The 18,420-nt window shown below is 48.5% G+C and overlaps 1 protein-coding gene across 2 annotated transcripts in view; it reads right to left on the bottom strand.

Annotated features, from left to right (window-relative positions):
• Positions 1 to 18,420, bottom strand: part of AGPAT5 (1-acylglycerol-3-phosphate O-acyltransferase 5) — a 114,062-nt gene that overhangs the window by 47,387 nt on the left and 48,255 nt on the right. For both annotated transcript variants that reach the window (XM_067532032.1, XM_067532031.1), the window contains exon 5: positions 379 to 469. In XM_067532032.1, the coding sequence (XP_067388133.1) occupies positions 379 to 469 (91 nt within the window). The remainder of the gene's footprint in view (positions 1 to 378; positions 470 to 18,420) is intronic.

Below are 18,420 nucleotides of genomic sequence, written 5' to 3'. Positions count from 1 at the left end.
AATTTCTCTGAAGTATAGATATTATACATAAATATCAAAGAGACAACCTAGTTTTTGAAAATGGACACAGGCTTGTACAAAGTGAAAACATACACTAAAATTTCAATTAAGTAAACTACCTCTTTATTGAAAAACATTAGTAAATCTATAATGATAAGATAAAAATGATAGCTGATTTTGTTAAGAGTGATTTATGGAATGGACAAACTCAATTCCTAATTCAAATCAGAAGACATCTGAAGTAATCTTTTATATGTTACAAAATACACAAAAAAAGTCTCTCATTCTCTATCTCACAGGTACACAGATGCGTGATGTTATAACAGAGTAATGTTCTCTCCCTTTTCATTCACCAAAGTTCTTTGAAGTTTTGCTTACCTTCTTTATTAGCAAACAACTGACTATCTGCAATGACTTTTGGCATCTCTGGATTGTAACGAGTTCCCTCTGGAAAAATCACAAGATACATCTGTGGGATTAAAAATATATATGCACATATTTATAAAATCAGGCATAGCACATAATTTCTGAAAACCTTAATACAATTTTGGCCTTACACATGAGATTACGATCACATGCCAGCTACAGCTGCAAGTATTGGAAGAAAATCAACAGTCATTACAAAGCTATAGGAGGCTTACTTAAACTATGTTGCATATATAGCTGGCTCATTTGCAATGCTAAAGTTTAGGGTTTAAAACTGTTTTCAGTCATTAACCCAATTTTCAGGGTTTCATAAGTCTGCAATAATAAGCCCATTAGGTAATTTAACAAATTTTAAGAGGGAAGATAAAAAACCCACATACCAAAAGGAAGATTAGGAAGTCAGTTGAGCAAAAAAAAAAACAGCAGGAGCAGCTGAGCTAACAACAAAATTCTTGTTCTCACGCAATAATCTTTAGTAATATTGTGGGGAGAGGGGGAAAGAGAAGTGTAAATAAACAGACAGTACTCAACTCAAAATATAGTGTCAGAATTAACTCTAAATATAAAGTTTCTACTTTTTTTCTATTGACATATCACAGTGGATCTAAAGTGGATTTTCTGCTTTCCACTGAGGTTATTTTCAACTTAACTTTCTTCACTGTTATGATAAACTTTATCTCAGACCACATAAATCACCAGAAATTCTATTAGTTGATCAAATATAAATTCTACAGTGTTACATGACAATGTTCCATACCTCTGATTGGATTTGCATTAAAGCATACATAATATGCACTGGAAAATTCCATGTTATAACAAATGTTAACTAGCATGAAATTAAACATGATTTGATTTAACACTCAGTGTAAAATCACGTCAGACAGTTGTGGTTAACCCAAATAGCTGATTTCTCTGGTGTTGTAGCAGAACTGTGTCCTGTGGGAAAAGATTTGAAGGAAAAAAGTATAGTGGCCTCACAAACAGTCAAAGGAAGATAGGTGTTCCATGTATAGAGGGCAATGGAGAAGAAGTTATGGAAAGGTCTGAGCAAAAAGCTGACATCCGGGTGGACAAGATTGGCATTTGTGGCATGAAGTCTTTGGAGGGAGAAGTGATGTGATAAGAGACAGGAGTGGACCATTAGGGAAGGTCAAAGTTATGAAGATCGGTAAAAGGGAGGAAAAGAAGCTTGAGATTCATGCAGTTGAACATAGTGAGCAAGTAGAGAGGTGATATGGCCACAGCAACATGCAAGGATCTTAGCAGCTACATTTTCGGTTAACAGTAGGGAGCCATGTGGGTGGTTCAAAAATCTGTAAAGAAGGAGACAACAGCTTGATTGCTGTGAGAAAGGCTTGAACAAGCGAGCTTCAGCTGCGTGGAAAGAAAAAAATAGGATGGACTTTAAAAGTTGTAGAAGAAAAAGTGGCAGGGCTTGGACATAGCCTGGATGTGTAGGGGAAAAGAGAGGGAGGAGTCAAAGATGACACCAGGCCAGAGTGACAGGGAGTATAGTGGCCATAGTCACAGAATCAAAGAAGAGTAGGACTGGAAGATAACCTCAGTAGGTCACCTAGTCCAATCTCCTGCAGTGAGGCAGGAGTAAGCATTATCTAGAGTGACTATCCCTGACAGGTGTTTGTCTAACCCAGTGGTTCCCAACCTTTTTGGCTTGAGGGCCACAGATATCATTTTCACAACCCTGAAGGGCCACCAGTCTCCGCCAGCAGCCCCTTGCCCCACTGCAGCCAGACAGAAGGTGTGTTCGCTGATCTCCCGTCTCCCTGGCTGCAGCAGGGAAACCATATGCATCCTGTAGCCCTATGCGCTCCACCTGGATCACTAGGCAGTGACTCCCTTCTGCTGCCAGGGGGATGGAAGATCAGTGCTCCCCTCCCCCTCTGGCTCTAGCAGGAACCCCAGCACCTAGGGACCCAGGCAGAGTGCTTTGCTCTCTGCTGGAGCTGGGGGAGGTGAGAGCTGATCTCCCCTCCCTCTGGCTTCAGCAGGAACCCCAGCACCTAGGGACTCAGGCGGAGCACTTTGCCATGCTCCCTGCTACAGCCAGGGGGAGGTGAGCACTGATTTCCCAACCCCTTGGCTGCAGCAAGGAGCCAGCACTGGTCTTTTAGCCCTGCGGAAACGTGCTCTGCCTGGGTCCTTAGGCAGCAGCTCCCTTCTTCAGCCAGCAAGAAGGGAGCAGTGGGCCACTTTTGGCCCCTGGGCCACAGGTTGGGAACCACTGGTCTAACCTGTTCTTAATAAACTCCAAATGACAGAGATCCCAGAAGCATCATCACCAAGTCCTGTGCTTTGGATGATTTTGTTAACTGTTTAAAAAGAGCCTCATCCACCTCTTCTTCCTGGTTTGGTGCTCTCAGTAGACCACTACCATGCCATTACCCTTGTTTTTTATCCCTTTTAGCCTTACCCAGCTTTCCACAGGTCTACCTACCACTTCTATCAATCTCAGTGCAGGTGTATACCCCTCTGATAGCCAAAGCAACACCTCCTCTCTTTTTTCCCTGCCTGTCCTTCTTGAACAAGCTGAACCAATCTATACCAATTTTCCAGTCATGTGAATTATCATAGCATTTAAGGTCAGAAGGAACAACTAGATCATCTAGTCTAACCTCCTTTATATCACAAACCACCAATACCACCCAGCAGCTGCACGCTAAACCCAACAACAGAAATGAGACCAAAGTAAATGAGACCCACAGATGATTAGAGTATTATGTGCCACAGGCAGAGAATAGGAGGGACCAAGCTGCACTCAGTGCTCGAGGCCGCTACAATGGCAAGGAAATAATTAAATGAGATATGCCCAGATAATCCTGACAAGTAATCCACACCCACTGCAGAGAAAGGTGAAAATCTCCCAGTGTCTTGGACAATCTGACCAGGGGAAAATTAATTGACAACTTCAACTATGGTGATCTGTTAGGACTTGTCTACACTAGAAAAATAAGTCAATATAAGATATGTCGACTTTCAGCCACTGCTATAATTACAACGGTGGCTGATGTACAAACTGCCCTCCTCGGGTGAATGGAATGCATCCTCACTAGGAGCACTTCCACTGACTTAAAGGGCAGTGTGGGAAGGCTCCTAGGGCAGGCTCCAAGGCTCCCTGTGGGTTGCCCCCCCCCTCCCCCCCACTCCCTGATCCTGGGGATCCAGACGGCAGCTGACCCCCACATCCTGCCCTGGAGCCAGGCAGTAGCTGCCCCCACGTCCCACCCTGGAGCCAGGTTGGAGTGGGGAGTCGGGCAGCAGCCACCTGCATCCCGGGCTCCAGCCGCCCACATTCTGGTGTGGAACCGGGAGGCAGCCACCTGCATCCCGGCTGGCAGTGAGCAGCAGCTGCTCGCTGCCGCGTCTCGCCCGATCCTAGCTCGTTGTCAAGAGCCAGGCTCCAGCTGCCTGCAGCTTGCCCAGTCCCAGCTCGCAGCTGGGAACCTGGAACCAGCTGCCCCAGGCTTGCAGCTCTGGGGCTTCTCGCCCTATTCCCAGCCAGGAGCGGGAAACAGCCACCCCAGCTTTCTTGTCAATTTCAATTTTCAATTAATAATGACAGCCCCTCCACCACTGGAAGGGAACGCAGTGTCTACATTGACATTGTGTCGCCCTAGCTCTGCCAACAAAAGCCCTACTCCTCTCGTCAAGGTGGTTTTATTTTGTCGAAAGAACAGGGCGGTTTTGTCAGCGGGGGGGGGGGGGGGGGTGTAGTGTGTACTCCAGCACCGTTTTGTCGACAAAAGCTGACTTTTGGCGACAAAACCCTACAGTGTAGACCACACCTTAGACCCTGAGCATGTGAACAGGAACCAACCATCCTACCACCTGAAAGAGAGAATGCTCAGTGTCACCTCAGAATTCTGGCCCATCCCATCCAGTGTCCCATCTCCAGCCATGGCCATCCTTTGCTTCAGAGGAAGTAGATAAAAAAAAAACAAAAAAACCCTTCAATATACATGGGGGATGGGAAGGAAGCAGTGCTCAATACCGCTCAGGATCAGACCCTAAGTTTAGATTTTTGATTTGTTGTTCTTGATGGTTAGTGAGAGAGAATACAGGTTACTTTATTGGTACCAACTTTACTTATAAATTAGCATGCTGAGAAGATAAGTAATTGCTGAAAAATATGGAATGTTCAAGTAATTTTTTTCAGTCACTTTTCTGACTGCAACAGCACTAATGCACAAGTTGTAGTAATATTAAAAAACAGGGTTACTTACCAGTAACTGTTGTTCTTCGAGATGTGTTGCTCGTATCCATTCCAGTATAGGTGTGTGCGCCCCGTGCACAGATCCCCGGAACTTTTTTCCCTTAGCTAGCCCCGTAGAGTCAGCTCCGGCGTCCCCTGGAGTACCGCGCTCATGCCGTGGTACATAGGGCGCTGCTGACCCTGCAGCCCCTCAGTCCCTTCTTTCTGCCGACTCCAACAGCGGGGACGGAGGGTGGGTTTGGAATGGATATGAGCAACACATCTCGAAGAACAACAGTTACTGGTAAGTAACCCTGTTTTCTATCTTAGAGTGATTGCTCATATCCATTCCAGTATAGGTTATTAAATAGCCATACCTTGGAGGTGGGCAGGAGTCAGCGTTGAGCTACTCTCGCCAGTACTGCTCTGCCGAATCCTGCGTCCTCTCTCGCCTGCTGCACGATGGCGTAGTGGGACGTGAAGGTGTGGACCGATGACCAGGTCGCTGCTCTGCAGATGTCCTGCAGGGGCACTCCTCCCAGGAAGGCTGCCGATGAGGCCTGGGCTCTGGTTGAGTGCGTTGTCACAGCTCCTGGAAGCGGCACCTTCGCCCACTCGTAGCAGGTCTTGATGCAGGCGGTGATCCAGGTGGAGATGCACTGGGTGGAGACAGGTGAACCCTTCATCCGGTCTGCTACCGCCATGAACAGCTGCGTCGACTTCCGGAATGGCCTGGTCCACTCGATGTAGAAGGCCAGGGCTCGTCTGACATCCAGCAGGTGTCATCTCTTCTCCTCCTCCGAACCGTGTGGTTTTGGAAAAAACACGGGGAGGAAGATACTCTGGTTATAGTGGAACTGAGACACCACCTTAGGTAAGAAGGCTGGGTGGGGCCTCAGTTGGACTTTATCTTTATAGAAGACAGTGTAGGGGGGCTCTGATGTTAAAGCTCTAAGCTCAGAGACCCTCCTAGCCGATGTAATGGCCACGAGGAAGGCTACCTTCCAGGACAGGACGAGCAGTGGGCATGTAGCCATGGGCTCAAAGGGGGGTCCTGTTAACATGGCGAGGACCAGGTTTAGATCCCAGGGAGGCACCGGGTCATGGACCTGGGGATACAGCCTCTCCACCCCTTTGAGGAACCTAACTGACATGGGGAGGGAGAACAGTGAACGCCCCTCCATCGGCCGGTGGAAGGCCAAGATAGCTGCCAGGTGCACTTTCAGGGACGCCAGTGCTAGGCCCTGGAGCTTTAGGTGGAGTAGATACTCCAATATCGCCTGTATGGGCGAGCTGGATGGTGAGACACCCCGGGATTCCGCCCAACAAGTAAAACGCTTCCACTTGGCCCAGTACATGACCTGGGTGGAAGGTTTTCTGCTGCCCAGCAGGATATGTTGGACCTGCACCGAGCAGGCTCTCTCTCCCTCCATCAGCCACAGAGTCTCCATGCCGTCAGGTGGAGGGAGTCCAAATCCGGGTGCAGCAGGCGACCCTGGTCCTGTGAGAGCGGGTCGAAGCGCCTCGGAAGTGGGAGCGGCGTGTCGATAGACAGGTCGAGCAGCATACTGTACCAATGCTGTCGTGGCCACGCTGGCGCAATCAGTATCATATCCGCTCTGTCCCTCTTGATTTTCAAGAGGACCTTGGGCAGGAGCAGGATGGGGGGAAACGCATACAGGAGGGACCCCATCCAGTCTATGAGGAACGCGTCGGAAAGGGAGCCCGGCTCGCAACCTCGGAGCGAGCAGAATCTCGGGCACTTCCTGTTCCAGGACGACGCGAACAGGTCCAGTTGGGGAACCCCCCACTTCTGGAAGATTAAAGTCGCCACCTCTGGGTGCAGTGACCAGTCGTGTCGGGGTAAGAACGACCTGCTGAGGCGATCTGCCTCGTCATTCCTGACCCCCGGGAGGTGAGAGGCAGAGATGTGAAAATCGTGCCTCACGGCAAAATCCCAAAGACGAATGGCTTCTTGGCAAAGGGCCGATGAGCGTGCTCCCCCTTGTCTGTTGATATAAAACATGGCCGCCGTATTGTCTGTGAGGACCTGAATTGTCCTGCCTCTCAGGAAGTTGATGAATACTTTGCAGGCCAAGCGGACTGCTCTGAGCTCTCTGACGTTTATGTGGAGAGCTTTCTCGTGTACTGACCATAGCCCTTGGGTGCTCAGATTTCTGCTGATGTGGGCTCCCCACCCGTCGTTCGAGGCGTCCGTTATTAACGTCACTGAGGGAGCCAGGTCCCTGAACAGAACACCTCTCAGCACCTCCCCTGGGTCCTTCCACCAATCCAGGGAGGACAATACCTGGGCGGGAACCATCACTACCTTGTTTAGCCGGTGTCTGGCCGGTAGATACACTGAGGCCAGCCACCCTTGGAGAGGCCTTAACTTGAGGCGAGCCAGCCTCACCACATAAGTACATGCTGCCATATGTCCCAACAGCTGAAGGCAATGCCTGGCTGTCGTCGTGGGGGGTCTGTGGAGATCGTTGATTATGGCGGTCATGGTCTCGAACCGGGTCTGAAGAAGGAAGGCTCTGGCCTCTCGTGCATCTAATATGGCCCCTATAAACTCTATGCACTGCACCAGGGTGAGAGTAGACTTCTGCTCATTGATGAGCAACCCCAGTCTGGTGCATGTGGCGCAGGTAAGGGCCAGGCTGTCCTTGACATGGACCCTGGACTTGCCCCGGATCAGCCAATTGTCCAGGTAGGGGAAAATCTGGACCCCTTTGCGGCACAGATGGGCCGCTACCACTGCCATGCATTTTGTGAACACTCTTGGCGCGGATGAGAGGCCAAATGGCAGGGCAGAAAACTGGTAGTGGAATCCAGCTACCATAAACCTTAAAAACTTCCTGTGGTCTGGAAGGATGGTTATATGAAAATACGCATCCTTCAAGTCGAGGGCGGCATACCAGTCTCCTGGATCTAGGGTGGGAATGATGGAGGCTAGGGAAACCATATGGAATCTGTTTCGCCTGATAAACTTGTTCAGGCGACGTAGGTCCAGGATTGGCCTCAGGCCCCCCTTGGTCTTGGGGATTAGAAAGTACCGAGAATAGAATCCCCTTCCCTGTTCCTGTATAGGAACCTCCTCTATCGCACCTAGCATGAGGAGGGAATTGACCTCTTGTATGAGGAATTGCTCGTGAGAGGGGTCCCTGAAGAGGGACTGGGTTGGGGGAAAATGTGGGGGGGAAGTCGTGAGCTGTAGTGCATAGCCCCTGCGAACTATGCCGAGGACCCATTGGTCGGTGGTGATGGCTTCCCATTCGGCTAGGTATGGCCGGAGTCTGTGGTGAAAGGGTTTGGACTGATCCGGGGGGGGAAATAAGTGCTGCCCTCATGCACCCCGTCAAAACTTCTTATGGGGCACATTGCCCTTGTTAGGGCCTTGTTGTGACCCCTGATGGGGTCCCTGCCGGTCACGGCGGTTAGGCGCCCGGTACCTTTCCCTACCCCTCCTGGGCTGAGTAGGTCTAGGGGGCAGCCTCAGTGGAGGTTGCTGCTGCCTCTGTGCCTGGGGCCGGTTCTGGCGCCTCGAGGCCTGAGGTGTATAAAGTCCAAGGGATCTCAGGGTGGCCCGTGAGTCCTTTAAAGCGTGCAGCTTTTCATCGGTCCTCTCAGAAAAGAGGCTGGAATAGTCAAAGGGAAGGTCCTGAATGGATTGTTGGACCTCCTGGGACAAACCTGAGGCTTGGAGACAGGAGCAGCGGCGCATGACGATGGCTGAAGCGATCGCCCTGCTGGCTGTATCCGCTGCATCACTGGCGGACTGCAGATACCGTGGCAAAGTCTGTGGCCTGGTCGGGGGGCAGCCCTGAGGAGAACCTCTGTAATGAGGACCAGAGGTTTAAATTGTATTTACCCATGAGGGCCTGGTGATTCGCTACCCTCAGTTGTAGGGTCGCAGTGGAATACATCTTGCGCCCAAAAAGATCCAACTTTTTGCTGTCCTTGTCTTTAGGGGTGTTACCCTGACCACCCTGACGGTCCCGCTGGTTCACTGCATCCACTATAAGTGAACCTGGAGCAGGATGAGTATATAAGAATTCAAACCCCTCCTTTGGAACATAGTACTTCCTCTCAGCCCCTTTCGAGGTGGGAGCTACTGAGGAGGGAGTTTGCCAGAGGGTTTTTGCGATTTTCATGACCCTCTCATGAACAGGCAGGGCCAGGCATGATGGGCCTGCTGTGTCTGAAACACCAAATAGAGGATCCTCCTCCTCCGACATCTCCTTAATCTCCAGACCGAGATTATCAGCCACCCTCCTCAGAAGGTCCTGGTGGCCCTTGAAATCAAAGAGGGGGGCCCTAGTGTCTCTGGCCGCCGCCTCATCTGGAGAGGAGGAGGATTGTGGAATGGGTCCTGTGGAAGGCCCTTCCTCTGGGTCAGACCCCTCCTCAGAGGGGTGACCCTCCTGTGGGTCTGTTGTGGGGGGCATTGGTGGGGCCACCGAAGTATGAACAGAGATGGTCCCCGGCCCCATCTGAGTACCCCATGGCCCCCAATATGGCCATTGCCAGGGGCCTTGGGGCCATGCAGGTGCCGGTGCAGGAGCCGGCTGACTTAGCTCCATCCTTCCCCCTTTAGAGCCCGAGCCACTCAGCCTGTGCTTATGGGCTCTGGAAGGGGAGTGGCTTCTAGACGAGGAGGATCTTCGGTGCCGGTGAGGGAAGGAGCTGCTGGAAGAGCTGTAGCTGTCACGGCCTCTCCCCCTAGACGACTTGCGGTGGTACTTCCCAGATCTAGATCGGGAACGGTGACGTCGGTGACGTCGCGACGTGGATCTGGAACGCGACGTCGGTGCCGTAGCGCTCGGTGCCGAGACGGTCGATGCCATGGGCGCTCGATGCCGAGACGGTTGGTGCCGACGGTGGAGATGGTGCAAGCGGTGCCAGGGCTCTCGGTGCCGCCATAAGCCTCAGTGCCGAGGAAGGCAGACTGGTCTGCATCAGGGCAGTCGGTGCTGGGGAACGATGTCTAATCGGGCTCCGCACCGGAGTGCCAAAGCCCATACTCAGGTCCCCACTCGAGGCAGAACTGTATCGCCTTCGCCTCGAGCGTTTTTCCCTGGACCACCCTCGGTGCCGCGGTGCAGGGGAGCTCGATGACTGGGAGTCGGAGCTGGGAGGGGAGCCCGCACTCTCTACCCTCCCTGGTCGTCTGGGGGGAGACCTCGACTCCTATTTCCTCCACCCACCGGGGTAACCCAACGCGGGTTTACCCCGAGACACCGGTCCCGGAACCCTCGGCCGAGGGGGAGATGGAGGCGTAGTCAGGCCCATGAGGGCGCGTGCCGCAGCGAAAGCCTCCGGTGTCGACGGCCCTTGCAGAGGCGCTCCCCCACCCCCAGGAGTCGGAGGAGGCTCTCTGCAAGGAGATGCCAGTGCCGGAGTACTCTCTACGGCACGTGGCTGGGGCATCTCCTGTTGGACCCCCTGCTTTCCCAGTAGCAGGGGGGAGTCCATGTGCGCGGCCTCGCGCCGCTTCTTCTTCTTCGATGCCGATGCACTCGGTGCCGGTGATGTCGGTGCCGATGTCGGTGCCGGTGGGGCGCTCTGCACCGAGGAAACGCTCAGTGCCGCCGGGGATCGCGACGGTTCGGAGTCCGGCCGAAGCGCGGACTCCATGAGGATCGCCTTTAACCGGGCGTCCCTCTCCTTTTGGGTCCTCAGTTTGAAGGACCTGCAAATTTTACATTTTTCTTTCCTGTGTTGCTCTCCGAGGCATCGGAGGCAACGATCATGAGGGTCGCTTACAGGAAAGGCTTTTGCACATTGAGTGCAGGCTTTAAAGCCTGTGGAGCCAGGCATGGCTCCGCTCTAGCCCCTAAGGGCACTAACTACCTTTAACTAACTGCTAACTATTCTATTCAAAAACAAAAAACTCTAACAATCAAGGCTAACACTAAGGGATGCTACTTGCATTTGAGTGCAAGAGGCAGACGTTCCGTGTGACCGTCACAGGCGGAAAGAAGGAACTGAGGGGCTGCAGGGTCAGCAGCGCCCTATGTACCAGGGGGCGCCGGAGGCTGACCCTACGGGGCTAGCTAAGGGAAAAAAGTTCCGGGGATCTGTGCACGGGGCGCGCACAAACCTATACTGGAATGGATATGAGCAATCACTCAAAGATAGAAACTTAGTCATAATGCCCCTGTTTCATGGTGGTATGGTTATAAAGCTGCCCTACAAACTCTTGTGACAACAGTAATTGCCCTTATGATGCAAGTGTAAAATATTACAATTATATAAGAAATAGCTGATAGTGAAGCAGCACAATTTAAAAGATTTGTGGTTGGGTTTTCCATTATTTCCCTTTTGCACAGGTTCTTAAATGCTTTGCCTATTAAAAAAGAGGTGATGCTAGCACAGTTGATTGTACATTTCAATGAGGATTTAGGAAGTAAAAGTGAAATTTCTTGAAAGAACAAGTCAATTTAGTAGTTCATAATCTCCAAGTTCTTGCAAGAACTTGCAGAGCCTTTCAGCCTAGTGTACTGCAAGAAGTTTTTGCAGGTCTAACAATCAAATTCCTGCTCTTGAATGGAAAGCTCTTCTGGTACACGGTATTTAGAAAGGATGAAGCTACTCTGAGCAGCAGAGGTGAGAAGGAGCATGCAATCAAAAATTGATTTTGCAGCAATTTAATACAGAAGGCAGTGAGGAGACCAACTTTTTTTCCTTTTTACCCATCTAAGTGTTATTTATTTAAAAAAAATGAAAAATGAAGGGGCCCACATGACATGAGGTAGTAAAATATATAGTGACAAGGCTTTTCTTCAACTTCAGTGGGTCCAGCGCTTCCTTCTAGTGGTAGGTCAGGGAACTGCTTCACCTCTCAGTGGTCTTCCACTCTCTAGTGGTGGGTGACGGTAATGCAGCCTTTCTAAGCTGGCCACTTCTCGCTGGCTCCAAGTCCTGTCTCTGGTTCTCGCAGGCCCATGCCTCTTCGCTGGGGCTCTTGCCTCTCCAGTGAATGGCTAGTAGGGGGTGGGGGCTGGAGGAGGCCCACCCCAACCCTCGACTCCGGGCTCCAACCCAGGGACCCTACTAATAGCAGCCTCACGCTGTAGCTACAGGAAATCTGCTAGCTTCCCTGGGTTACCTCCCCGTACCCTTTGACTTAACGTCCATACCCTGCTTGGACGGGGCCCTTCCGGGCCCCCCTTGCCAGGTGAGGCTCTTGACCTCTGAGAGCCTCACTGGGTGTGGTAGTGCTGAGCCAAATGCCCGGTTCAATCTTCCCCTTTTGGCAGGGTCTCTTCCCTTAGGCCTCCAGGCCTGGGAAAAGTCCTTTGCCCTCTTCAGGCAGGGTTTTCCCTCCCCCAGTCTTTATACCTGGCGGGTTCTCTCCTGCCAGTGTTCTGCTCCTTCTCTGAAACTCTCCTGGGTCTTGACAGCGTCTTGCCTGCTCACACTCTCTGGTAACTCGCCTCTCTCCCACAACTCCAGCCACACCCTTTCTCTGAAGGGGAGGTGTTCAACAAGTCCTAGGCGTGGCCTTGATTGGCTCCAGGGGTATTGTCTATGTCAAAGTCACCACCGCCAGATCGATCTTTCTGGATCGATTGAGCGGTCAGTGTAGACCCACTCAATCAATCATGAAGTCGACTGAGTAAAACCATCCCCTCAAATAGCGTAGTGCTGTGTTGACAGGAACACAGTTCCTGTCGGCGTAGTGCAGTGAAGACACCATGCAGAAGGGAAGCACAGCAATCGACAGGAGTTACACAAGCTACTCTGCATAGCTTGTGTAACTCCCGTCGAGTGCCGCCGAATTGCCAGGTCAGTGTAGATCAGGGCCAGGTGTGTTAATTAACCTGGAGTAACCCCTAATCAGCTACCAGAGGAAAAGGGACTTGCTGATCCTGGGGCTGATATATTGGCCTTCTAGCACTCCCTGGTAGCCATCTAGTCTGACCCTGTCACAATATATGTATGTATGTATGTAACCAATTGCTGCACTAAATTAAGAGCTGGTCTACCTCAACTCCACTCCTCTCTTTCTTGAGCTCTCAAGTTTATTTGTTAATGGAGCAGGCTTCACTCCAGAAAGCCTAAACATTAATCATTTTGGTTCTTTTGTTAAAATTGTGGGTGAAAATGATAAATAACAAAATGATCCCAAACACAGATCCCCCCTTTCATTGACAGTTAAAGCAATGAATAAGATAAGATTTTTTTACAACATTAAATAAAAAAAAGTTTGTTTTGTTTTTTGCATGTTATCACACTCTGGTCACTAAATTGAGTAAAAGTGTAATGCCCTGACTACAGCATCAGGTAAACACATTATTATTCTGAGATGATATGGCAAACAATGGCAGACAAGGTATAGAGCAATATTTATGCTTGTGCTAAATTCATTGGTACATAAGCTCTGTATGATTAAAAGGTCTTCCATGAAAAACACAATTGGATGTCTTGTGGACATGCCATATTAGATTTCAGAACTGTCAAGTATCTTCATGAATAGTGTGTTCAGTGCATAAGGTTATCACATTCTTAGCTCAGTAGGGTAAATTGTGGGCTGAAAGCCATTTACAACATCTATATTTAAACTATTCTCAGACAAAGCCAATAATGGAAACTTAAGTTTCCCCTGAAATGACTCAGTAGCACTGCTTCTTTTATCTTAACAGGCACAAGCATTTGGTTCAATAAATATAATCTTAACAGTTCTATTTCAGTCTGGTAAACTTACATACTCTTCTTTGGTTAAAAAAAGGTTTATAACAGTACTCCTATTTCCACATCAACTATACTGATCACTTCACATATAAACATCATCGCTAAAACGCTGCAACATTCCCAATTTCACTTGAAAGCCATTTTCAAAAGTTCACTGAGAACTGCTGCATGAATTTCCTGATCCACAAATGAGTTCTCTGAGACTACCTGCATGAGCTAGTGCTACTCAATGTAAGAAAAATTTGCAGAATAATGCCCTTAGGCAACATTTTGAGACCACAGAACATCAGCGCTAATTCTCCTCTATGACCAGGTTTCTTTGAACTGCTCCAGCTGCTGAAAGACAGAAAACATACTTAAGCCTGGCTCCCCTAAATTCATTTGGTACCAATTTAGATGGCTAAATCCACAGGTGCAACTGGAGTGAAAAAAAATCTTTAGGGAAACAAAGCCATTCAGAATTATTTCAATTTATAAAATGGAGTTCAAAACTCAATGTGAAAATACAAACCTACGTAATTTGGTTTATTCTTGTCTCAGTGGACAAGATTAATTTTAATTTTTAAAACAACTTGCTGCTGAAACATTCTCTTTAATTTCCAAAAGGAAATTATTTAGCATCTAATGTTTGAGTTTATAATCGTGGAATTACAGGAAATTACTTATCTTATTTGTCGATTTCCAAAAAAACCCACTTGTGATTGGGGGGGGGTGGGGGGTGTGTGTGTGTGGTGGTGCCTGGATACATATTCAAAAAAAAATTTTTTTTTAAATCAGAGTTATCTGAGATAACAATTATATATAGACTGGCTCAATCTGGAGTTCAAATGAAAGGCTTAAATACATCTACTATTAGCAACCTAGGGAAAAGCATAAACAAACAGAAAGGCTGTGCCTTGAAAGTCAAAAATTGTTTCTGTTGGGATGGAAAAGGAGAGTGGGGAGGGAAATTCTGATTCAACTGCCCTCCGAAGACACAATACCCAGATGCAATAATCCAAAATCTAAGCAAGGACATAACCATTGGGATAGTGGAGGACAATGAAGGGGACAATTTCTCAGGAAGTTGGGACCCAGTCACGTGGGACTTCATAACAGTACATTGAACTGCAGGTGCTTTATTTCATTGTTTCTCAATCTGTCAGTCACAACCCAAAATTGGGTCACCAGAACGTGACAAAGAGTCATGTGGATGGCTGCCCCTTCCACTCCGGGCAATGCATACGGGCTCACAGTGCCACTCAGGAAGATGGGGGGGGCCAAGCCAGGCCAAATTTGAGTGAGTGACATTGTGACCCATACAACATGTCACAACATCCCTCCCACAAATTTGGTCTGGGCAGCCCCCCTACGGGGGGGAGGGAGGTCTGGGCCAAATATGAGTTGTGTGGTGAACCCAGAGGTCACAGTGCCAGGAGTAGTAAGCTGAGCCCAGCTAACATGGGACAGGAGCTGGGAGGGAATAGTTGGTGTCTGTTTACATTGGATATAGCAGGTCACTCTGGGACAGAGGGGTGAGGGAGTGTCCCCAGGATTTCTGTGGTCCTAGCTGCTCTCCCTAACCTATTGCTTCTTTGCGCAGGGTGGGAAAGAGCATGTTCCTCCCTTGGTTTGCAGATAACATGTTCTCTGATAAGTACCAGTCCCATGATATATCCCCCACCTTGCAGCTAGGCAACACCCCATCTTCCACACCCCCGTACTGGCCCCTGGTCCTTACATACTGCTTCTCCAGAGCCATGCCATTGCCCCTCTGTCATACCACGCATCCTGGCCCCAAGATCTTCCCCCATCTTATCCCCAGCCTCTTCTGCCCTTCTCCCAGACTACCCACCTTACACCTCAGCACCCCAACTCCCCTGACCCCATGGCTTTGTGTGGGAGCGGGGTGTTTTTTGGGAAGCTATTGGCTCATCACCTTTCCCCTAGCACCCTTTGCCCCATACCCCTCTCACTGCCCCCAATGCCTCTCTGCTCCCCAGTCCTACCCCAGCTCTCCCAGGATCCCATTCACTACACCCCTACACATCCAGGCTCCAAATCCTTCTCCCAACTCTTTACTCTCTGCTCACCATTACCTATGGCACAGGCTGTGTGTTTTTTGTTTTTGTTTTTTTTTGGGGGGGGGGGGGGGCATGTCTTGGCTCACTCCACCTCCCTGAGTTGCTGGTGGTGAGGTTTCCTTGGTGCTCTCATTTGTCCAGAGCTTAAGAACATAAGAACAGCCATACTGGGTGAGACCAGTGGTTCATCTAGCTCAGTATCCTGTCTTCCAATAGTGACCAATGCCAGGTGCTTCAGAGGGAATGAACAAAACAGGTAATCATCAAGTGATCCATCCCCTGTTGCCCATTCCCAGCTTCTGGCAAAAAGAGACTAGGGGCACTTCAGAACATCGTTTTGCATCCCTGCCCATCTTGGCTAATAGCAATTGATGGACCTATCCTCTGATGAACTTATTTCTTTTGTAAACCCTCTAATAGTCTTGCCTTCACAGCCTCCTCTGGCAAAGGGTACCATAGGTTGACTGTGCGTTGTGTGAAGAAATACTTCCTTTTGTTCATTTTAAACCTGCTACCTATTAATTTCATTTGATGACCCCTAGTTCTTGTGTTTTGAGAAACAGTAAATAACACTTCCTTATTTACTTTCTCCACACCAGTCATTTTATAGACCTCTATCATATCCCCCCTTAGTCCTCTTCTTTCCAAGCTGAAAAGTCCCAGTCTTATTAATCTCTCCTCATATGGAAGTTGTTCCATACCCCTAATCATTTTTGTTGCCCTTTTCTGTACCTTTTCCAATTCAAATATATCTTTTTTTTGAGATGGACAACCAGATCTGCACACAGTATTCAAGATGTGGGCGTACCATGGATTTGTAAAGGGGCAATAAGATACTTTCTGTGTTATTATCTATCCCTTTCCTAATGATTCCCAAAATTCTGTTAGCTTTTTTGACTGCTGCGCTGCATATTGAGTGGATGTTTTCAGAAAACTATCCACAGTGACTCCAAGATCTCATTCTCGGGTGGTAGCAGCTAATTTAGACTTAAGCTTCTGGACACTTAGCTCTGAGTCATCCCACCGATGGACCCATTCAAGGGAGAGGTGGGAGACTGGATCTGGGGACGTCTATGTCTTAAACTTTAAGGCCAGAAGGGACCACCATAATCATCTAGTCTGACCTCCTGTACATTGCAGATCACAGTACCTCACCCACCCACTCTTGCAACCCATAACCTCTGGCTGAGCTACTGAAGTCTTCAAATCTTGATTTAAAGACTTCAAGTTGTACAAAATCCACCATTTACTCTAGTTCAAACTAGCAAGTGATCTGTGCCCCATGTAGCAGAAGAAGGAGAAAAAATTCCAGGTCCCTGGCAATCTGACCTGGGGGAAATTCCTTCCTGACCCCAAATGTGGTGATCAGTTAGACCCTGAGCACCTGGGAAAGAATTCTCTGTAGTAACTCAGAAACTTCCCCATCTACTGTTGGAGATATTTGCTATAGCAGATCCCCATCTACTCTTGCTGTTGGAGATATTTGCTATAGCAGATGTGGAGAGGCCATATGCCATTGTAGGCAATCTTATCATACCATCCCCTCCATAAATTTAACAAGTTCAGTCTTGAAATCGTTAGTTTTTGCCTCCATTATTCCATTGGAAGGCTATTTCAGAACTTCACTCCTCTGATGGTTAGAATTCATCTAATTGCAAGCCTAAACTTATTGATGGACAGTTTATATCCATTTGTTCTTGTGCCAACACTGGCCCTTAACTTTACAACTCCTCTCCCTCCCTGGTGTTTATCTCTCTGATGCATTTATAGAGAGAAGTTGTATCTTCCCTCAGCTCTCTTTTTGTTAGGCTAAACAAGCCAAGCTCCTTAAATATCCTCTCGTAAGCCAGGTTCTCCATTCCTCTGATTATCCTAGTACCCCTTATCTGCACCTGTTCCAGTCTGAACTCATCTTTCTAAACATGGGAGACCAGAACTGCACACAGTATTCCAGATGAGGTCTCATCAGTGCTTTGTACAATGGTAACAACACTTCTCTTTCTCTACCGAAAATACCTCACCTAACGCATCCTAGGATTGCAGTAACCTTTTTCATGACTGGAGAGGGGAGGCTGTCTCTGTGTGGTGACAGTTCACCACGGTTTACAAATGAGTCCTGAGCCCAAAAATGTTGAGAACCCCTGATTTATATCACTATCAACAACCCAGAAGTGAATCGGGAGCCAGGGAATCAATTGGAGCACCAAAGCAAAGCTCCCTGCGGCTATCACCAACTGGTAAACAAGCAGTTGAATAACGTACCGGTCATAACGTTTGAGTGGACTTTAAAAAGTCATGCCATGTAGGGAACATTACAGTAATCCAGCCTGTATCTAGATTGCATTTTTCTGACTGTTCATTTTTCAAGAACCTGTTTTCATAGCTTTAAAATACTTCAAATGAGACAGGCCACTCATACTAAAAGATGCCACCATGACATCAGCCAAGGTATTCAATACCTACTTCTATTTTATATACACCTCAACAGATTAGGCAATGTTGATTAACACATTTGCTAGCGTGCTCACCCCTAAATGTACAATATGTTTAGCCATTTCAGAAATATCAGTAATCTCTGCTGGATTATTCAAGAGGATCCTGAAACATCATTTTGGTTAAATGATATGGCAGTGTCACTTAATCTCTACCCAACTCAAAGGATTAAGTGAAACATGCACATGGCCTAGACTTTAGTGACCCACATTTAAATCCTGGAAGCTCCCAAAATCTTGGTACAACTTCTTAACTAAAAAAAAGGAAAAGGGAAGATTTTTCCAGCTATTTGCTTTTCATAGTTACTGCAAGCTGGTTCTTCAAGTTAGGTTGAGACACTTCTGTGTGTGAAGCTATGGCTACACTGACGGCGGCAAAGTTGCCGCTGTCAGATCGACTTCTCTGGATCAACTGAGCAGTCAGTGAAGACCCACTCAGTCTATCCAGAAATCGACATATTAAGACCACCTTCTCAAATGATGTAGCGCTGCGTCGACAGGAACACGGTTCCCATCGGTGCAGTGAAGT

This window comes from Emydura macquarii, unplaced genomic scaffold, assembly GCF_026122565.2.
Source record: "Emydura macquarii macquarii isolate MOO-44397 ecotype Brisbane River unplaced genomic scaffold, CSIRO-AGI_Emac_v2 contig_3238, whole genome shotgun sequence".
Taxonomy (NCBI): domain Eukaryota; kingdom Metazoa; phylum Chordata; order Testudines; family Chelidae; genus Emydura; species Emydura macquarii.
This window is presented reverse-complemented; position numbering and strand designations above follow the sequence as displayed.